Raw genomic sequence first — 21,379 nt, forward strand, 5'->3', positions numbered from 1 at the left:
AAATTTTTTGGACATGAAAATTACTGGAAATGGAATGGACGAAATCAAAATACCGCCTGACTGGCTGTTACAGCATCAGGCAGAACCAAAAACACTATTCACATTTTCTATTGTCTGGCTCTGATTTTCACCTTGTTCAAAGAAAAATATAAAGTATTTCCTCTTTGCTTGTGTCCATCTTTGACGCACGATCCAACAGTATTGAGTCAAGCAATCACAAAACTGTGGCAAAATTTTTTTTAGTACAAAATCTTAAATTTCTAACGTCATCTAGCGTACGTCAATCGTAGTTATACAACCGGTGATACACATTTGACATTACTAAAGAACTCTAGGCAAAGTGTGGACACTCAAGGCAAGGAAGGTAGGATTTAGTAGTTCTCAATTCTGATTAGCTTAAAATTAGAAGCTGCTACCTGTTCCTCCAGCTAGGCTCGGAGCCATTGGCGAGGGGGGCAGACTCACCCCCTCCTAGTGAAAAGAGAAGAATAAGGGCGACTAGGTTAGGATATGTTCCTAATGTAGTCTTCCCTGTTTCTAGATTGAATTGTTTATTTTTATCTTGACGGATCTAGAGTCCTTTACACATTACTATAGCCCAATGTTAATAGAAATACAAGGTTAGATTTTAACAAAAAATGCAACCACTCTTTTTATATAGTTAGAATTTTCAATTTAATGTATCTTAGCGACTGCTGGGCAAGAAAAACAGATTTGACAAAACACGCAACCACTCATATACTATGACGTCAATATTAAAAGCGTGCTGGAAGTCAAACATCAAAGGGCCACCCGTTATGGTATTACCTTATATTTCTATTAACTTTGATTAAAGCCAATTAATGGAAAAATAGGAGATATATTTTTAATACACCTAGTATTATTAATTCACGCAACCTCTGGTTATTTTTTCATATATTTTAGAATTTGTATAAAATATATTAAGCTATACTATCTTTTACTATATATCAATCTAAGTTGTAGATAAATATAAACATTCTTAATTATATAAACATCAATAAATTATATTCATATTTTAATTTACGTATTTGTACCAACTACAAAGTATAAATAAAAATATAATTTATATACATAAATAAGGATTGATATACTTCGTAGTGTATAGGAAGCCATATAAATTTCAATTTATGGATTCGATTTTTAGTGAAGCCTGGCGTAAAAGTACTAAACTATAAAAAATCCACGTTCGTTATCTAATCTTAAATTTGGTAATAGTAAATGTAAAAAATGTATTGTCCATAACAATATTTAATTAATTATCCTACTTTTTAGTACCTAATTGTTCCAAAAAAATTATACTGTATAAATTTAGACATTTCATAAGAATTTTCAGTACATATTACTTTGATTTTATGAAGTTTCATCAAAATTTATTGGAAATTTGTACATTTTATGTTGTAAATATATGCACTTTAAACCCCCAAGATGGTGTCCCTTTTTTATTATGATGTAATCCATGACGTCATGTCTACGTAATAACTCCAATTCTAATAACAACCATATCAAACTGTCAAAAAGGGATAGAAATGCGTTGGATTCGGGGATCCTCTTGGGCCTCCTTTATAGCATGGAATTTCTCACCTCCCATCAAAAAATATCATATCCCTAAGGAATTAAGAGCCAAAGGTATTACACCTCCTACACCTCCTTCCGTCAATTCCAAAATAGCCTTCATGTTTGGATCCTTGTTTCTTGGGGTTTCGTATTGGATCGCACAAGTGTCAAAGCGGAATTTTCAAACTCAAAAGAAAGAAGTATGAGGCTTTTTCTTTGTGGCTTTACGTTATAATTTAATTACTCATTCATAATTTTTATTTCCATGTTATTGTTACTTAGGAGAGACGATTCAAGAAGGCAACGGCGAGGGGCCCCAGATTGCATTTTCTTGAGTTTGCAAGTGTAGAAATAGACGGAGAATATTATATGACTCCACAAGATTTTATTGAATCCATGATCAAAAACTGTCCGTCCATTCAGATATGTCCAAAATTATTTTCTTCCCGAGATGCAAAGGAGATTAATGCTTCCTTGCCCTCTATTCGTCAAAATGGTATTCTTACATCCATGAATGAGGAGGGGATTTTATCCTATGAGGACTACTTATTTCTATTTTCTCTTTTAACCAAGAGTGAATGCTCCTTTAAATCTGCTTTCAAGCTGCTGGATCAAAATGGCAATGAAGAGATTGATATAAATGAATTCAGAACATTTTGTCAAATGACCACGAAACGAATTGAATCCAGGGATAAGATACGTAGCTCTCTCTCCGTCTTATTCTTTGGAGAGGATGGCACTAAAAAACTGAGTTGGAAGGATTTTACGTTCTTTTTGGAAAATTTTCAACGTGAGATCCTCTCAGCAGAGTTTTCTCAGTACTTGCCCAGACATGCCGATAAAATTAGCGAGAAAAACTTCGCGAAAATAATTCTTCGGCATTCGGATTTTACAAATGAGATCTATGATGAATACATGACCCGTGTGAATAAGCGCATTCATCCCGTACAAAGACAGGGTATTACCTTTAAGGATTTTCAAACTTTTAACCATCTCCTGAACCATATTGATGATCTTTGTATTGCGGTAAGAATGATCAATTTTGCAGAGATTCCTATGGATAAAAAGCAATTTTCTAGAGCAGTGAATGTGTGTCTCAATGGAGAGACACTCAGTGATCACATGATTGATGTCATATTTCTGATTTTTGATATCGAAGGTGACTCACTTCTCAGCTATGATGAATTCCTCTCCGTGGCTAAAAGAATGCAACTTCGTAAACGACGTCCAGACTATTTGAAAAAGAATAAATATAAAAGATTTAAACATTGCGTTAGAGAAGAACTCATCCAGGATTTCTATGGTCCGTCCGAATTTTAAATTATGAAAGAGCTATATAACATTAACTTTTTGCATTTTCTATTATTTTTTCAAACTACATACTATATTTTTAAAACTTCATTTTATTGACATAAATATCCTTAACATATTTACATCGATAAGATTTTTCAGTACATAATTCCTTATTTATATTGTATAGTTCTTTTATGTATTAATATATTTTATATACATAGTGTAGCATTGATATATTTTGAAACTATCAATCATGATTATATAATTGCCGTCGTTTAAGTCAGAGTCTTAGTTATTCAATGTTGAATTTTATATTATTTTCCATGAAAAAGGTCGTTGTTTTAAGAATAGAGAAATTAATTATATAAATAATAACGAATATAAAATTGTATATGATGTGATACGCTTTCGATATTCCTGTTTTTAATATTCTATTGATTACAAAATATATGAAAGGTCTGTTACCATGCTTGGCAATATGTAGATATACAGTTTAATCTAACGAAGCCTTTCAATTAACTTATAAAATGGTGTTAAATAAGTTGATAACACGTAAGGGGAAATCCTAAATGGGGAGGGGAAAAGGCAATTTGAATTACGTGTTGAGTTTTATTCATATTTGAGGTAGAATATAATGAAATGCACACATTTGCATTTTTCTTTACCTTCAAAGTTTCATTTTGCATACTATGCACCAAGGTAGCTAAACACGTCAATGTTTAAATAATTATGATTCCACGTAAAAAATGCACAAAGAAAGTGTATGTTTGGCTAAAAAGGGGTAACTCCCTTGTAGAATTTATAATCATATATTAAGCATATAATATGGAATCAAGACTACTATATCATTAATTTTTTTTGAGACAGAGGACTATCGAATTATTGTCTAAGTAATAGCATACATACATACATATATATATATAAAGATTAATATATTAAATATTCTATTCAAAAAGAAAGACTTTTAATCGATTTTAAGGCTCTTCACCTTGCGTAAGAGTGCGCTTTTATAGGACGTCAGTATTGTTGATGTCGGCCATTTTGAGGGCCCTAACAACCTTTTTTTATAGCAATTAAAACCCTTTTTGCATTAATATTAAGAAAAATAGTGACCTATTGTATGTTAAAACGGAACCAACAAGTAAATCTTAGTCTCTATAAAAGTTGTATTACAATTAATTAATTACAATTATTTCCATAGTGTAGATAAAAATAAACTATTGCAATGGAAAGAATAAGAAACGTTTCTTTAATTATACTCATTCTCTGATCCCTAACTGATCAAAAAATGTACAAATCTAACCATTTTTATGGATTTTATTCAGCACATATTACTTTAATTTAATTCAAATATTATTGGCATGGAGTAGTATACAAAAAAAGACATTTAATGGAGTTTAATCAAGATTTTGTAAAATGTTGTAAAAATAGTCAGTTATTTAGTACTAGTCGTGAGTATAGTAAGTGGAATCGCTCCAATAGAGTGAATGTTTCTAAATTTTAGCGGTTTAATTTTTGAAAAACAGAAAGAAAAGAGAGAAGTGAATGTGATTGGTGTTTGTGAGCCCTTGTTATTGGAGGCTTGCCTTTGAGAATAATAATAAGAAAAAGGAAGAATGAAATATAAAGGAATGATAAACTCATCTTTGTCAGTCTGAGATTGTTAGTGGAAGCGGTGAGATGTCGACTGGAGGGATAGAGGAAATCATTGAAGATGAAGCTACAAAGTTGGTCAACTATTTAAAAGTGAATGCAACGGATCTGGATGGTGTGGAGCCGGACGTATTTGATGAGGATCCCTTCTTCAAAGACCCATTGGACTTTTTTGAGGATGAACCTGGATGCAAGGTCCTTTTGTTCCAGACATTGGGAAGGTCCAATGTACGGATCATGGACCTACTCCTCTTCATTCCAAATTTGATTTTTTTCGTCTACCTCATGATGGGGCTGAACAAGGGTATTCGTCGAATCTCCGGATCCAATGCTCCCGTGTATCGTGCCTTTTACTATCTCATCCTAGGCTCTGCCTCCTTCTCACTTGCCCGATGTATCCTCTCCATCATTCTGGGCATGGTCTTTTCCTACTCACACGCTCTGGATGAACTTGGATGGATTCTTTTACACTACGTACTCATCACAACAGAAATCTCCGTTGTGGTTCTGGGCATTACGCAGATCGACTCTTTGCGGAGCATACGGAGAATCGTCTTTATCTCCTCGCTTATTGCGACCTTCTATTCCATTGTACAGGCTGTTTTAGAACTCAAGTTCCCGGATCCCAGTTTCCATTTCAAAGGCATGAATCTCTTTGGCTTTGGAGGATCTTTCTTCCTCTTCTTCTCCTCCATTCTTTTCCTTCTCTTCTACGCCGCTCTCCTCATTTTGCCTTGCTTAACCCCCTGCCATAAATACGTTTGGGCTCTACCACAAAAGAGAAGCTTCTACTACTACAGCACATCCCTACTCCTTCTCAATCTCTTCCAAATCATGGGCACGCTCTTACTCATCTACAACCCTCTGGGACTCTGCTTTCTCAATGCTTCCATCTACTTGTACTTTACTCTACTCATTCCCATCATCTACATTACCTTTCTTAGGGGATTCTTCAAAACGGCACAACCTTCTCTCCTATTTTCATACAAGGCACAGGTATTCCTCAACCTTTATCCACCCATCTTACAGTTACCTTTAATATCATTCTTTTTCCGTACAGGTCGATGACGAAAATCGTCAGAGTGAGTTGAACGAAGGAGGAAAAACCAATGAACCCATCATCATTAACTCCAGACTCTCACAATCATAATTCACATTTTTATATTTCATCTATATATTTCAATATATATATAACTCTTTATTTGTATACTCTCAAAATTAAGCCACTGGAAAAAGTAAAGTCCAAACATTTTATATTCATATCCATAATGGTCATAAAATTATAATTTAAAAAAAGTTATCCATTTTATTCATTGTCAGTTGTAATCGTTTCTAGAATCTTTGTAAATGATTAATAATATAATAATGTTTTAGTTCACGAAATAGACATTTTATTTTCATCTCTTTATATTTCGTAATAGTAATACATTGAATGCCCCAAATAACTTACATAACGGCCAGTAAATCATCATTTTGTATAGCTTATTTGTGACTTGAGGATATAGGATATGTATACGTAAAATTCATAACTTACCAACTATATGCAATATGTCATTAAATACATAATTACTTTGTCTCCTTATGTAATAATGAATCATGCATGAAATTTTTAAGTTCTATTTTTGTATCAGTATCATTTAAAAATAGTGTTGTCTGGGATATTTGACTCATTTGTTGCTATGCTATTTGTTATCTATAAGGATAAAGATATCATGACCATGTTTAAAATACGCTTACATTTAATATTAATTTTTGAGTTATAATGATATTTTTGTTTCATGCACCAAGTGGAATTACGTCTCATTAAATTGCTTAATAATTATTCGTGTCTGGAACATAAATTCATGTTCGGAGATTGTTAAGAATTTAAACTACTAGTACGGATCAAAGAGATGGACACAAACAAGGAGTATCACGGTTAAAATTGCTTCCTGAACCATGGAACTCTAGATACAGCATTTTTCCTTCCATTAAATGAGTCATTTTTTTTCTTATACTATATGCAATTATCATTATAGAATAGTGGCCCTAATATATTGGGTTTAAAAATTTTTAAATACTAATCGTAACAATTATTTCAATACTTAGCACGGTTATCGTTTAATATGTGTATTTCCAAAGAATTACAAACGAAAAATGTATCTAAGCACAACATGAGCACTATGAACTGTACGTCTACAAGGTATAATATATGTTCTGTGAGAGTTGCTACTTGTATTATTTGCCTTTTAATGCAGTATTTATATCAACATTGGTCATTCTCATTACAGACACTACAGTAAAACTATTATTTAAATTTGATCTATTAAAATTACATGGTTATGATGTATTTATGAGTGACATCACTGTAGGTATTTAGACTTTATGTATCACAGAATACTTATACTTTAGTAATTTGTATCCAAATAGTCAAAAATTAGTATTACTACTAATATGGCAATCCTCCACAAAATGTTGAATTATTGCATTATCCTCATCCCAGGAACTGTAAATCCTTCGTTTAAAATTATTGATCTCATTTTTTTTTTTTTGGTTACAACTTGTATACAACATAATATATAATTAGAGAGATCGAGGACTCAAATGGGTAAAATATGATAACAAAATGACGTCGATAGACTTCCATGTATCTAAAATTTCATGACATAACAAAACAACACATTTTAGGTTATTCTATTATGTTGATTACGAATATATATCAATATAAATTGTCCCTTGTCTTGACGATACGTGATCAACAAGGAAAATAAAGAGATAACGTAACATTTGAGGAATAAAAAATACGGAAATATAACATACTATCAAATCAAGTTTCCTGCCAAAAGTTAATTTTGATTTCATAAACGGGTTTATAGGTATTTCAAGCTATGTAAAGATATAAAAATTGCCTATTGAGGGTTTTATTTTAGGATGAATAACTACACGATTTTTTATTTGTTCAGAAGCATAAGGATCTCATGTAAAAAATAAGTAATTTATATATTGTTATTTTGTTCAAGTATTTAGCTCAAATAATTGAACGCATTGTTCAATATCGCTATTAATTTGACTAAATTCTTAGTGAGACGAAATTATTCGAGGTCTGATATGAATATGACAATAACTGTGCAAATGAAAAACACTTGTCTGAGGAGGTAAATTAATAAAAATTGAAATAGTTAAACTATGGAATTTTTAAAAAATTATCAGAGGATGGACTGATTAGTTTGTATAATACGAGATATTTATAATGAGCAAGGTTTTGCCTTTATCGTTTGAACCGAGACTTCAATATACTGCTTATCTGTCTCGGTTCTTTTTTCCTAAACATAATGAAAATACAATACTTATTATTAAAAAAATAAATTAGCTTTAATCAATAAGTCAATTTTCTGGGTTTTTTATGTGTAATTGCAGCGTTTCTCAATGTTTTTTTTTATCTCACCAGGTTGATACAGTTTTATCTGCGTTCCAATCTTCTTATGAATCTAAAAAAGTGGTTTTAGGCAACAGACGGTGTAAATATAAGATGGAATGGGTGCTATAAATTATGGATCTAGATCCGCTACTAAGCTTGTGGGGGTCCTATAATATTTCTTAAGCCTGGGTTTCCCAAACTTTACAATGCTAAGGCCCCCCTAGACTAATACAGTTTTATACGAAACATGTGAACTATGTAGACTGAAATAAATCCTAAATTCTCCATCTTCCTATATATTTAAAGAGATACATAATTAAATTGAAGTTGATAGTTTGTTGATGATGAAATAATTGAATTAAACGGAACATGTGAGAATGATCATCGTCTTTATTTCCCAATAGAGAGCATATTTAGAAGTAGATTAATATACTAATTTCTCCTTCTTATGACATATATAATTATATATTTCGAACGTTTTGATCATGAGTTAACTAACAAAATCTTTGACTATTCATATGGCAAGAAAATGAGCATAATATCTAATTATGAGTGATATTTACCTGGAAAGTGGAGAATATTTGACATTAAAAAACCTTCCTCCTCCAGGTAATTTGGACTTATAAAGATAATACACACTATACAGCACCGTTATGGCAACTGCCAAAAAATAACGTCCCAATGCAGAGAACCGATTCGGGAGCCACAGATTTTGATACTCAAAAAATCCAATTTTCTTGTGGAATGTAAAGAGTCCGAATGCCATGTGATCCACTCCCATTCGATAAGAACATGTTGGAACATTGATTTCATAGACTATATCCTGGTTGTCATGCATGTGCCACTTGATTGACTCCGTGGCATTGTACTTCGAGAAACTAACTACCTTCTCTGGAGATTGTCCACCCTGTAGAAATAGTTTATAAACAGATCCATAGTGATGATGAGCAGAGAAAATGACTGAGGGACGCCCAGCAAACTTGAAGCGATAGTCCTCTGGCTCAATCAACGTTGTGATGGGTCTATGAGAGGCAAAGATTTTAACTTTACTGTCTTTTTTATTTATAAAGGGAAATGTGTCTTTTAAGGGATCATAAGTAAAGACTTGGATCCTTTTAGAGACTTGGAAGAAAGCTCCACATCCATTAAAATAAGTATTAAATCTCTTCAATTTCTTTTCCGTAACCATATCCAGACCTTCTCCTCCAATATCATTGTCCCCTGGAATGTAAATGGTTCGAGGAGCAGAGTCCTTGGGATAGATACTATAAAACCGATCCACATAGCTCTTGTAAACCTCTTCATCATCTGTGGTACTCGCCTCATCTGAAACATGAATCTTAGGATCAGTACTCTATATAATAAAAAACCAATGTTAATTAAATATACCTATGAGATCTCCAAGAAAAATGATGATGGAGGGTTTATAAGCCCAAAGCAGCCATTGGAAGGATATGGACAAGTACCGATCCGAGTCCCAGCGTGTCAAATACCCAAGGAGAGATGAGGGTTCATCCCTATATCCTTGGATTTGCGGATCTGCAACAAGAAGGACGGTCCTCTTTGCTTTAGAATTGACTGTGGGCCAAAATCTTCGATAGGCATCATAATAAGCAAAGTATTCATTTAGAGCAAAAGTGAAGAAAAAAAGAACGATTATGTTGAGCTTGAAAGAATGACGGTGTAATTTAGATATAATTCCCATATCATTTCAGACACAGTGGTTTCGTTTGAACATTTTTATGTATATGACTTTAGTTCTTTCTTCTTCTTTATCTCATGAGTCATGACAGCATAATTTTCTATCACTATGTATTTTGTAGTCACAACAGCTTCTACCGCTCTGAATTCAAATATGTATAGCTATATTAATATTTAATTTATGTAGTAGGTTATCCCATAATTATCGTCATAATCAAATACAAAAATAAGCATATTATGATAAATAATAAGAGTAATTAATTAATAAACTCCAAAGAGTTAATTAGGGACCACTATGCACTAGTGAATGACGTTTCTTTTTTTCTGTTTGATTTTCAACTCCTCAGTTTCCTCGCGCAGCTCCCGGTGTAGCCTGCTTCTGATGACAGAACGTCTTAGCAGCTTAAGTCCACGACAGCCATGAAGAAAGTCCAAAAAATTTCTATTCTACTCCCGACATACAATGAAAGAGAGAATCTCCCCATCATTGTTTGGCTACTTGTCAAACACTTGGAGAACGTTGCACCCTTTGAAATCATCATCATAGATGATGGGAGCCCGGACGGGACTCTCGAAGTTGCTAAACAACTAGTGGACATTTATGGTGAGGATAGGATCCTTCTACGACCTCGTTCCTCCAAATTAGGTTTAGGAACAGCTTATATTCATGGTATTAAGCATGCCACAGGGGACTTTGTGGTCATTATGGACGCGGATCTATCACATCACGTAAGTTTTTTGTTCTGTGGTATACCTTTTGTAATTTGTATTCTCTAATATTAACTTTCCTTCTAGCCCAAATTCATTCCACAATTAATAGCCAAACAAGCTGAGAGAGACTATGATGTTGTATCTGGAACACGGTATGCTGGATCTGGAGGAGTATTTGGTTGGGATTTAAAGCGAAAAATCATTTCGCGTGGAGCAAATTATGTGACACAGATTCTTTTACGACCCGGGGCCTCTGATTTGACAGGCTCCTTCCGTCTCTACAAAAAGCATGTTCTTGAGAAATTGGTGGAGTCTTGTGTGTCTAAGGGCTATGTTTTCCAAATGGAAATGCTTGTAAGGGCAAGGGAACATCAGTTCTCTATAGGAGAAGTTCCCATCTCATTTGTGGATAGGGTATATGGCGAGTCCAAATTGGGAGGGAATGAAGTCATTGGATTCGTGAAGGGACTTTTGTATCTCTTTGCAACAACTTGAATTATTCGTTACCCGACTTTTAAACATTTTATATTTTATGAATAAAGCACTTAGGACATTATATATGATTGCTTTATTTAGTCACTTTTTTTGTAATATATATGAAGTATATATTAAAAATACACTTATGATCATGAAGGGAAACATGATCGATGGAATTATTTTTTTTCCATCATCCTTTGAATTTTATTATATGTTTTACCCAAGGTTTCTTTCTGTTCCGAATCTGCCTTATCGGACAATAGTATCATCATATCCTTAAGAGATAGCTCTGGGTTTTGTCTATTTTGATCTTCATTTCTCTTGCCTTCCGCATCTCCGACATTGAAAGATGTCCCCATTTGGAAGTAGATTTTTTCTTAAGGAAAAGCACGACCGTATCTAGAAATTAAATAATTAGTTGTCCGGATCTTTCTATTACTATAAAAGAATAATGATACTCATTTCGGTTTTAATATAAGACTTGTCCGCATCAAACTCCTCGGCTGTTTGGTTGATATTGAAAATGTGATTATTTCCCTCCAAGATACAGACCTTCATGTGAACGGATGTAAGTGAGAATTCCGTGACGATATCCCCTGGTGAAGTGAGGGACTGCACGTTCTTCAAATAAATTTATACATAGAATCTAGACTCTTCCCACACTGGAATGATAAGAAATGAGAGGCGTGAGGATAGAGCCCAGGAGTCATGTACTCACTGGATTTATTTAAATATATGTTCAAGGGTTTGCTAGCAGCCGCATTTGGAGCTATGGTAGTCTTTATGCAAGGATAAAAAACATCAGGCTACGTTCGATTGTAATTATGTCTGTTTGGATTTTACACAAGCTGAGAGAGAGAATATCCTTCACTTTGGGGCGACTCACTTTTGAGATAACATCCGACAATTCTTGTGCGTCCAAGCGGAGCTATAAACAAGCCAAGTGTGTTATATACTTAAGTCCATATAATTAATTACACTTGACAACTTACATCCTTTAGTTTAGTCCCCATTTCTTATAATAGCTGACAAAAGATTTTTACTTGCCTCGTTGGGCATAGGTAAAATAAATATTCTAATTTTGAGAAGTTTAATGCAAATGTTGTGTGTGGTCTACTAGAAGATATAAAATGTTATAATTATAAATTAGCCTATAAATTTAAAATGGCTGTTTCGTCATTATTCTATTACTATTACTTAATCTAAAGGCAATGGAAGAGACTTCGCATACCTTGTCACCACTACATTTTTTTGCTACTTCCAATCTAACAGCTCTAAGTTCTTATAATTGACCTATGACATCACACATTTCCTGTAATATGAAATTTTATGTGTGTACCTTTTTTTGAAAGTAGCCATTAATGAGTGGTATTTAGTTGGGTATGATTGGCCATTTATTATCTCAAATTATAGATATATATTATATACATTTGTGGTTTGTAATAATTGTATAATTTTCTAACTACTAGCAAGTATTATTATATAGCAGCGACAAAAAGGAAAATGCTAGCTAGCTATGTGGTAGTTAGCTAAGTAGTTGAGTTATGAATGTGTAGAGGTTGAGTGTCTGTGTTTGTCTAAATAAATAATAATAATAAAGTGAAACGGGCACGCATTTCTATGATGTCTGATTGGTCAGGAGAGAAATGTGTGTGTGTCTTGCTTCCTTTTGCTTCACAGAAATTTATATCAACATAAACACGTGCGAAATCCATCCATCCCACTCTGAGTTGGAGAGATTCTCCAAGCAATAGATGATAAATCCATGCAATTGAAGGTAATTAAGCTTCCTGACGAAATATTAGGTTGACTGACTCACCTTTCTTTTGAATTTTGCATATTGAAACCTATAGATGGGAGTTGGAATGAAACGAGGCGGTACTGAAGGGATGAAGAACCTCTACGGATTTTCCTCTAGTGCAGGACGTGAATTAGCTCATGTAACTCCGGATGGACGACTTCTCATTTGGGATGCAACCGTACCGAAAGGAGGTTCACCCCTGGAATACGTTCCTTCGGCTCATTTGGCATCGGCTCCCACATGTATGGCATGGAATAATATCCAGTCCTTGCCAAGGTAGAATTTTTTTTTTTTAATCCTCTTTTAAATTACATGTCTTTGTATCATTTCAGTGCCTTTTCACGCAAGAATCGTAAAAGTGGTGGAGGGCGTGGATATGAGACGGAAATCCTAGCTTTGGGAACCCCTTCGGGCTCGGTTCTTCTCTACTCCCCTAAGAGAAATGACGTGATATCCACACTCAATACCAAAAATGAAGAGGCGATTGTGTCTTTGGCCTGGAAATCCACGGACTCAATTCTCTACGCTGGAGGACAACATGGACATCTCTTTGTTTTCAATACGAATAAGTCAAGTCTCTCCTCTTCTCATGCATATACCAATCAACCTATAACCGCCATAGCTCAGCCCCCAAATGAATCCAATCAACTCCTCATTGCTTCGAACGTTATTGCTCTTATTTCGCTTGATACACAATCCACTCTTAAAACCCTCACATCACACTCGGGTCAAATTCATATCCTCTCTATTCTTAATAATGATCTTTTCCTCTCGGCTTCTACTCAAGATAATGTGCTCAATGTTTGGAGTTTGAGTAATGCGTCGACATCGTCTTCTAAGCCCGCCTTTACACTCTCTGTTAAGGAAAACGTGTTTAATGTCAACTCTGCTCAAGATGAGGAAAAGGTCCTGCGTATTGCCGTTGTGACTCAGAGTGGCACATTGAAGCTTTTTGGTAAAGATCTTGATTCTTCACCTTCTAAGAATAAACCCTTGAAGCCCATCAGCGTTGTTCATGTAATTTAATTTTTCATTTATGAAAAAAAGATCCCAAATAATGAAGTTATGTCATGTCTTAATTTTAGATTGCGGCTGATAAAGACAAGAATGGCAAGGTGCAACCATTGCCTGTACTATGCAGTGAGTTTAATGACATGAATGACATCCGGATTGTTTATGGTAATGGTACGACACCCCAATTTGAAGTACTCAAGATTGAGGAGCTAGAGAAAGAAACATGTCTGACTCGGTCAGTTCACTCCGAAGAAGGATTAAAGGCTACAATGGAAAATGCCAGTGGTTACACATCTAATCTTCAGGTTTTTTTTTTTTTTTTTTTTATCCATGGGATACTTTCTAAACATAACCAATGTGCTTTTACAGGTTCCATCTGTCAAATCTGGAGTAGTTGTTCCTTCTTCTGGGGCTACTAAGCGGAAGGCGCAAGAATCTTCTCATGTATCTACCGCTAATAACGATTCATTAACAATGATGGATAGATTAAAATTACTGTCCAAGGATTTTGACCCTAAGACGTCTCCACCTCGCTCAGACTCTTTATTGCAATTATTATTGCAGGGACTTCACAATAAGGATGAAAAAATATTGAGCTCTGTGTTAGATAGAACCGAAATTAACATAATTGATAATACAGTTAAAAAACTTCCAGTGGAGGCCATTATTCCTTTAATTGAAGAACTTCACAAATATTTACGGGTAAGTACTTTTAAACCTATTGTAATTATGTGTAATACTTCAATTGATACAATATTTAGGGCAGAGGTATTGTGAGCCAATCCCATTCAAACTGGCTCAAATCCATATTGTTACACCATTCGTCCTTTTTGATGTCTATCCCTAATTGTGATCAAGTTTTGAGTTCATTGATTACTATGCTTGAGGAGAGAACTCGCAACTACACCTCTTTAATACAATTACAGGGGAAATTAAATTTAATTACTAAACAAATGTCCAAGCATAGTGAGGTTGGGTCCTCCTCTGAGAGTGTTGATCGAGAAGCATTATTAGGTATGTTATTGTCTATTGGTTAATCCATTTTACTTTATTTCTAATTCGTTTTGTCTTTCTTCATATAGTCTATCAACATAATTCGGATGATGAACTTCCAAATGCATTAGACGAACTCTTACTCCCTGCCTCTGACACGGATGACAACTGGGACGAGTCGGATGATGAAGAAGAGAAGGAAGAGAGTTCTGAGGATGATGACGAAGTGGAACTTTTAAACGGAGATGCAGATGATAACGAAATTGAAATGGACAGCGATTGAAGAAGAATCAGGAATTATAGATTTTACACTCGCCTCAACTATTTATATCTCTTTATTTAGTGATAAATTCATTCTGCTAATGTCGAGGCCCCCCCATGATTTAAACAATATATATATATATATTTGTGCTTATATATTGTGTTTTTTTATTAAAGAAACTAGAATATATTTATCTCTATTTTTCCGTTCATATACTAGAGCCCTTTCAATCCTTTTTTTCACAAAGTATGCGTGTGTATATTTTATACTGCAAGGTAAAAATACAAATTAATTTGGAAATAAAACATCATAAAATATTGAAGAATGAGAATGTCAAGAAAATGCAAATCAAATAATGAAGGCTTCCTGATGCTACTTATTCTTTTTGAACTTGACTTCTTCCGTTGGGTCGGGACGTGCCTTTTGCCACTTGAGGGATTTAAGTCTGTAGAGTGGCCATGGAGGAACTGTCAACTGCACAAAATAAAAAGAAAGGGACCGACGATTACATGAGGAGAGTCTCTCAAAACAGACGAACTTACAATGGTGGCTAATAATAGCCCAGCTCCAAGGATGTACACAGTTTGTGAGAATTGTTGGATAATGTAACCCCAAACGAGTCCAACAGCTCCAAAGAGAGTCACTATGATCCGGGAGAGCTTCTCAGCACGGGCTTGTCCATCAAAGTCCTACAAAGAGAAAAAAGTATTTATAAAATCATCCGTATAAATAGAGGAAACAAACATTTCTACTCACCATGTGAACTGGGATCGACTTCAAGAAATCCATTCCTCTTACCGAATACGATTCACTTCTCCAACAAGTTTTTATTCTATAAAAATGATGTGGGTTAGTAGCGTCAGCTTTTATATATCTATAAATTAGATAGAATTAAGAGAAAATATACAGTTGGGAACCCTGACGCTGTCGTGTTCAATTTATGGTGACGTCAGCGGAAATCTACGTACATATACTATACTTATTAGTAAGAATTAATAACAAAATACCCCATTCATTGATGTTAATATTGTAACGAAAAGCCATTCATCTGGCTTTTTTTAAATAATAATTAGTTAACTATAATCACTTAGTAGTCGGAAGATGCTATAATTTCAATCAAAAGTTATAACTTGTATGAACAAATTGTATTAGTTGCAAACATAAAAAGATATGAATATTCTGTCATAAAATAATAATTTACAGTACGAACTGGGGACAGTTACAACGCTTCTTTTTTATTCTGCAATTACTCCAAGTTGGTTTTATTAGACTCGCCAAATTTTAACAAAACATACTTACATATGCTTCTTATTGTATGGTGTTATTGGTTTTTCAACCAATTGTATTTGAAAAGTACTTGTCAAATATTAAATCACTAGACCTTTCATGATGAATGATTAATTTTCAATATTTTATAGTAGACTATGATATAACAAGATTTATATTATAAATCACTGATACGTATAAAAGATTGGGGAAATGAACTTTCGAAAGACTCTTCAGGGCCCTGCTCTAGCTAAATAGCATGCTCGATGTGAAGCGTAGTTATTTTAAATAATTTAAAGCATTTTCACTGATGTCATAAATTGTATCGTAATTCATGCATCATTGAAGGAGATTCTATTTCGGGAGCTCTAATGTGATATTTTTACAACATAAAATGAACAAATTTCCAATAAATCTGTAAGAGTAAAAAAAAGTCTGAACATTTGCATTGAATGTACCTTCCTACCAATGATATTTGAATTAAATCAGGGAAATATGTACTGAAAATCCCTATGAAATGTTTAAATTTGTACAGCCAATATTGTTTTGAATCAATTAGGACGAGAAAAGTAGGATAATTCAAGAAATATATCTTATTCTATCCATTGTAAAAGTTAATTTATATCTACAACACGGAAATAGGATTGTTAACGATGTTATAACAGATTTGAATATCTTTTAGGTAGAAGTGTACCGATGCATCGGAATCGGCTCAATAATGACAATTCCACTTATACCTGCGCTTACTTGTTTATCTACATGAATAAGGAAAAAATCAAAAAATTCTAATTCAATTATTTCAGGTGGTCAACCAATCAAAGGAAGTGAGGATCATAGTTTAGATTAGGGGCTTTTACATGTAGGGATCCCAGATATATATTTTAAATTTTTTTTATTTTAACATATAATAAGTTCAATAATTATAACAGACCTGTATTAAAAAAATCAGGTCCATTGATTGAAAATAGAAGTCTATTCAGAAGTGCAGGGGATATATATGAGCCATCCAGGAATAATTGACTCATGAAACCGGAGAGGAACTAACTTTTTAAATAATTAAAATTTCAAATTATTACAACCAATTATAATCATAGTTGTGATTGATATATTAATGACCTTTCTTTTCAAGCCCTAATTAATAAAGGTAAAACATTAATAAAGGAAAAGCATTATATTATTTGCTTATTAATTTAATGTAATTCCTTTTTATTGATAATATGAATAAGGAATCGGAGGCAGCTGAAATTATGGTATGGGTACATCTCTAATTTGTCAAGGCAATTGGCCTACAATTTTTTTTATAGACAGTAAGGCTCAAGTCTTTCTATTTGTTGATCCCATTTTAACGTCTAATAGTTCACTATTTTCCTTCATATTTATGAAAAGGGGTTTCATTGTTATAAATCTTGGTTGATTAGGCTCTTTCAAAATGGACAACATCAAAATCTTGATGTCACGTGAAAACACCCTATAGCTAGAAGAATAAAAAAATTGTGGAAACATATGTAATTCTTCTGGCAACTGTCTCATTTATGCTGAGCGTTACTACAATGTCAATACCTTGAATTTCTCCTCACTGAGTGAGCTATGAAGTTTGATAAAATTATATCAACTGATCGATAAATAATAATTAATTCAAATAAAATCAGTTACAGAAAAAAAAGAAGGACACACTGACTGTATTATTCATTACAACAATAATTATTAGTTTTTATCTAATATCTCGAAGAAAAGTTGACATAAAGGATTGATTTTTTTTTTCAAAATAATTTTCATTATATTATGCTAATGTGATTTATAACTATAGATTTTATATATATATATATATATTAGTAATGGGACGATTAATCGGAATCCGGTATCTTTTCATGGAAACGGCATCGGAAAAATAATTTTAAATTTGCGAGTCCGATTCTTACGTATAATTATTTATTATTAAATTAAGGAATTTTTGCTTTTTACTAGAAAATTGAATATTTGAAATGTAATTTAATTTTCTGTGAATAACTATGTATTTTTATATTTTTCTCCAAAAAATATAAAATTTGATTTTTTTTTCAAATAATTTTATATTAGAAATTATAATTTTTGGAATTTTTTTGAGAACAGCTTTGGATTTTGGAAATTTTTCTCCAAATAATTTAATTTTTGTGAAGATCTGTAGATTTTTGAAATCAATTTAATTAATTTTTTGTAAATAAATCCATGGTTTTTGAATTTTTTTGTAAATAATTGTGGATTTTAGAAAAAATTTAATTGTTCAAGTTTAGATTTAAAAAAAAACAAAAACCAAGCCTCCTGTGGGAGCCCCAAATATAACCTTCTAGACCCCCCTGATAGCAAAATTGTATTTTTTAACTATTATTTAAAATATTAAAGAATCGGCATCGGGATTTTGTTTTGAGTCGTTCCATCACTAATATATATATATGACTTGTACATGTTGCTATGTCTGTACGAGTTGCAACTTTTACATGCACATTGTACAAGTTGCAATTTCTTCGTCTTAAAATGAATTATTTAATAATAACATTGGTTATTATTCTAATACCCAACTTTTAATTTGATGCTATCATTTAATTTTGATCTATTAAATTTACATGGTTATTATTGAATTATGAGTAATATAGTTCCGGACATTTAAACTTTGTAATGCACTACAAATGAGTTATATTTATATTATTTTTAAAACAGTCAAGAATTAGTGTATCCGGAAAATTCCTCCATGGAGAATTCCCCCAACCTATATTAATAAACCAATTTCAAATAAAACGACAAAAAGTCGATTTTTTTGCATATATATTTTCTATTAACTTTTCACGATTTTTCATAATCATTTAAAAAAAGTCAGAATATGTTGGTTACAATCATGATATCGTCTTCTTTGAACAGGTGAAGGATGACCTGCAAGCTGTTAAATGATCTCTATGCGATTAATATAGGTTATCAATATACTTGTAATTGGAAGGATGTCATCGTCGGTTTCCCTCGCAAGTTGTTTCATGCCATCAATTTCTCTGAAACTTTATGGAACTTTTAAAGGATAAAGAAAGCTTGATACGCATAGAGATCATTCAACAACTTAAAGGTTACTTGACGACGTTCTTCAAAAAAGAAAAAGGGGGGGGGGGAACAGATTATACAAATTTGCAGGCATGCAACGGAAATTTATTTGAAAGTAACAATTAAGAAATAACCAAATTTTTAGTGCCCCAAGTGTATTCGTGAATTATATCAGGAATCGTTCAGAAAGTCCTTAACCGTAGAAGTTGGTTTGAGAAGTTTACTCTGAAAGCATTGAGTAACTTTTTGACTAAATATTTTTTTTTGTATGTTTGATAAATAATAAGGTTATAAGAGAAGGGAAGTTTAGTCCATATTTCCTGTGTCAAGTCCGAGTCAACAGTATCCGTCCCGGGTACATTAAAAAAGACACGCGTTCGCACTTGACCACTGGCTTATATGTAATCCAATTTGCAATCATATATAACTTAGTTAGGAACAGGAGACATATCAAGACCATTTTATTTTATGTGAGCCGAACCAGTAAAATAATAAAAAATATCCTTTATTAGTGTCGCAAGTTGTTGTTTTTTAGCAGTGAGGCCACTTGAAATTAGATCAGAGGCCGAGCGGCGAAGAGGCTGATTTTAAATAGTTTTTCAAAGGAGGAGTGTCAAATTCCCTAATATGAACCAACCAGAAATTAATTGATTCCTGAGCACGGAGAATAATTAACTTTTCTAAAATTAAATTAATTTATTAACAACTAATTATGATTGATAAATTTATGTATTTTTTTCCTATCCGTAATTAATACAAAGTTAAACATTTAAAAAAGTAAACAGTTTTGTTATTTGTTTAAGAAATTCCTTTATACATACTAAGGAATCGAAATCGTGCATAAAGATGGCATTGTAACCGGAATCGGTTGAAAATTTGGTATCGGTACATTTCTAATAATAACAATAATCCTTAGAATAGTCAATTATTGCATTATCCTTATCCCAAGTACTCAGGCTTGGACATTGAAAGGAAAATAATATGAGAGGAGTTCATTTTGACGTTCATTTTCTTATTATCTATGAGAGATAGCTTGTGTACTATTTTTCTCGTGAACAATTATTTTGCAGAGAAAAATGCAGATAACTATTTGGACGGATTAAAGAGATGGGAGCATTGCTGGGAGAATTTATAATGAGACTATGATGAAAAACAATCAATTTAAAAAAAATATATTGTATCTTTGTTAGGTTGGAAACTTTTCCGACCACTCTCATACTTATATTCGTTTGTAAACAAAGTGACAGAGAGTGGTGCCGTCTTGAGGCAAAATAATACAACTCCCAGAATGATAATATTATTTAATAAAAAATAACATGTAGATATGTTTTTCACATAGAAGGTGCTGTGAAATTTTTTAAAGAACAAGCTACATACAGACTGTCACACCACTTTGCGGATAATATATATGTATATAATAGTTTGTTCATTAGAGTATTGAATTGGTTCTATTATAATTTAGTTTTAAAATAGACTAGTATCAATATATTCCTGATGTGTTCGCTTCCGTCTTCAGTATAATCATCCTTCCCATGATTACACAGCAAGTTTCCCCCTTGATTAAAATATGTCCCACGAGAGAATGTGTATCGTGTGTATTTATCTTCCTGAATGAAGTTATCTTGAGTCCAACTTTTTGAAAATAATCACGTAGACGGAAAAAATTAAGTAGATAATTTCGGATCTCAAAATATTTTCACTCTGCATTTTTTCTTTGTGTAAATTCTAGCCCCTTACACCTTTAAATCCCTGGGGTGTTCATCCATACTCGAGACTGAAATATCATTGTAAAATCTTTTGTGTATATATTTCACCTTTTATGTAAGTTCTTAATTTTTTTAATACTTCTTGTAGGTATCTAATTTTGTTGAGATGTTGCGTCACTTGTTCGAGAGTTATCAAACCTTTCTCGAATAAATTATCGAGGGTTTAAACAATATATTTTATGATTCTTTATTATTTATCTATCTCAAGGATGAATATAGAAAAGGAAAATGATCGGAACGGAGTGATGAAAATCAAAATGCTAACCCTGAAATTTGAATAATTTTTTAAAGGAGAACAGGTTAGTCGTGATAACGGTTCATTAGATCAGCTACAAGCAGCTGTGACAAGGAAGGAAGGAGAAAAGGAAATAAACTAAGACATAATAAAAAATTAGACCTACGTCAAT

General features: G+C 32.9%; 6 protein-coding genes across 7 annotated transcripts; 4 read left to right on the plus strand and 2 right to left on the minus strand.

Moving 5' to 3' along the window:
- The first annotated feature begins 1,477 nt into the window (after positions 1-1,477).
- Positions 1,478-3,345, plus strand: LOC121126144 (calcium uptake protein 2, mitochondrial). Of its 2 annotated transcripts, XM_071891582.1 has the most exons (3): positions 1,478-1,775; positions 1,858-2,878; positions 3,090-3,345. In XM_071891582.1, exons 1-3 carry the CDS (start codon positions 1,548-1,550, stop codon positions 3,092-3,094), a joined length of 1,254 nt encoding a protein of 417 aa, XP_071747683.1. In that variant the 5' UTR covers positions 1,478-1,547; the 3' UTR covers positions 3,095-3,345. The 2 variants fall into 2 exon arrangements, with proteins under 2 accessions (XP_071747683.1, XP_040577381.1); XM_040721447.2 differs by having other exon boundaries at positions 1,858-3,147.
- Positions 3,346-4,498: 1,153 nt separating this feature from the next.
- LOC121125967 (transmembrane protein adipocyte-associated 1 homolog) lies at positions 4,499-6,138 on the plus strand. Its single transcript, XM_040721238.2, has 2 exons — positions 4,499-5,517; positions 5,582-6,138. The coding sequence occupies exons 1-2, from the start codon at positions 4,549-4,551 to the stop codon at positions 5,669-5,671; spliced, it is 1,059 nt and encodes a 352-aa protein (XP_040577172.1). The 5' UTR covers positions 4,499-4,548; the 3' UTR covers positions 5,672-6,138.
- Positions 6,139-8,290: 2,152 nt separating this feature from the next.
- On the minus strand, positions 8,291-9,906 carry LOC121126328 (uncharacterized). Its single transcript, XM_040721659.2, has 2 exons — positions 9,308-9,906; positions 8,291-9,244 (listed from the first exon to the last, which is right to left on the minus strand). Exons 1-2 carry the CDS (start codon positions 9,621-9,623, stop codon positions 8,478-8,480), a joined length of 1,083 nt encoding a protein of 360 aa, XP_040577593.1. The 5' UTR covers positions 9,624-9,906; the 3' UTR covers positions 8,291-8,477.
- A 133-nt stretch (positions 9,907-10,039) lies between these two features.
- Positions 10,040-10,886, plus strand: Dpm1 (Dolichyl-phosphate mannosyltransferase subunit 1). The gene is made up of 2 exons (XM_040721660.2): positions 10,040-10,348; positions 10,415-10,886. The coding sequence occupies exons 1-2, from the start codon at positions 10,040-10,042 to the stop codon at positions 10,823-10,825; spliced, it is 720 nt and encodes a 239-aa protein (XP_040577594.1). The 3' UTR covers positions 10,826-10,886.
- A 1,030-nt stretch (positions 10,887-11,916) lies between these two features.
- Positions 11,917-15,088, plus strand: LOC121126327 (WD repeat-containing protein 43). Its single transcript, XM_040721658.2, has 7 exons — positions 11,917-12,584; positions 12,661-12,884; positions 12,941-13,625; positions 13,694-13,927; positions 13,992-14,324; positions 14,384-14,636; positions 14,705-15,088. Exons 1-7 carry the CDS (start codon positions 12,573-12,575, stop codon positions 14,896-14,898), a joined length of 1,935 nt encoding a protein of 644 aa, XP_040577592.1. The 5' UTR covers positions 11,917-12,572; the 3' UTR covers positions 14,899-15,088.
- A 19-nt stretch (positions 15,089-15,107) lies between these two features.
- Spase12 (Signal peptidase complex subunit Spase12) lies at positions 15,108-15,792 on the minus strand. The gene is made up of 3 exons (XM_040721661.2): positions 15,634-15,792; positions 15,420-15,566; positions 15,108-15,351 (listed from the first exon to the last, which is right to left on the minus strand). The coding sequence occupies exons 1-3, from the start codon at positions 15,664-15,666 to the stop codon at positions 15,250-15,252; spliced, it is 282 nt and encodes a 93-aa protein (XP_040577595.1). The 5' UTR covers positions 15,667-15,792; the 3' UTR covers positions 15,108-15,249.
- Between the last annotated feature and the right edge of the window lie 5,587 nt (positions 15,793-21,379).

The sequence above is a fragment of the Lepeophtheirus salmonis genome, chromosome 11, assembly GCF_016086655.4.
Source record: "Lepeophtheirus salmonis chromosome 11, UVic_Lsal_1.4, whole genome shotgun sequence".
NCBI classification, from domain to species: Eukaryota; Metazoa; Arthropoda; class Copepoda; order Siphonostomatoida; family Caligidae; genus Lepeophtheirus; species Lepeophtheirus salmonis.

Bases quoted from the DNA above. Each gene is read 5' to 3' on its own strand.
- LOC121126144 (XM_040721447.2), top strand. From the start codon at position 1,548: ATGCGTTGGATTCGGGGATCCTCTTGGGCCTCCTTTATAGCATGGAAT. The intron at 1,776-1,857 runs GTATGAGGCTTT...ATTGTTACTTAG, and splicing joins TTCAAACTCAAAAGAAAGAA to GAGAGACGATTCAAGAAGGC.
- LOC121126328 (XM_040721659.2), bottom strand. From the start codon at position 9,623: ATGGGAATTATATCTAAATTACACCGTCATTCTTTCAAGCTCAACATA. The intron at 9,245-9,307 runs GTATATTTAATT...TTCATGTTTCAG, and splicing joins TTTTCTTGGAGATCTCATAG to ATGAGGCGAGTACCACAGAT.
- LOC121126327 (XM_040721658.2), top strand. The intron at 12,885-12,940 runs GTAGAATTTTTT...GTATCATTTCAG, and splicing joins AATATCCAGTCCTTGCCAAG to TGCCTTTTCACGCAAGAATC. The intron at 13,928-13,991 runs GTTTTTTTTTTT...GTGCTTTTACAG, and splicing joins GTTACACATCTAATCTTCAG to GTTCCATCTGTCAAATCTGG.
- Dpm1 (XM_040721660.2), top strand. From the start codon at position 10,040: ATGAAGAAAGTCCAAAAAATTTCTATTCTACTCCCGACATACAATGAA. The intron at 10,349-10,414 runs GTAAGTTTTTTG...CTTTCCTTCTAG, and splicing joins ACGCGGATCTATCACATCAC to CCCAAATTCATTCCACAATT.
- LOC121125967 (XM_040721238.2), top strand. From the start codon at position 4,549: ATGTCGACTGGAGGGATAGAGGAAATCATTGAAGATGAAGCTACAAAG. The intron at 5,518-5,581 runs GTATTCCTCAAC...TTTTCCGTACAG, and splicing joins TATTTTCATACAAGGCACAG to GTCGATGACGAAAATCGTCA.
- Spase12 (XM_040721661.2), bottom strand. From the start codon at position 15,666: ATGGATTTCTTGAAGTCGATCCCAGTTCACATG. The intron at 15,567-15,633 runs GTGAGTAGAAAT...TTCTCTTTGTAG, and splicing joins AGTCGATCCCAGTTCACATG to GACTTTGATGGACAAGCCCG. The intron at 15,352-15,419 runs GTAAGTTCGTCT...TATTTTGTGCAG, and splicing joins GGCTATTATTAGCCACCATT to TTGACAGTTCCTCCATGGCC.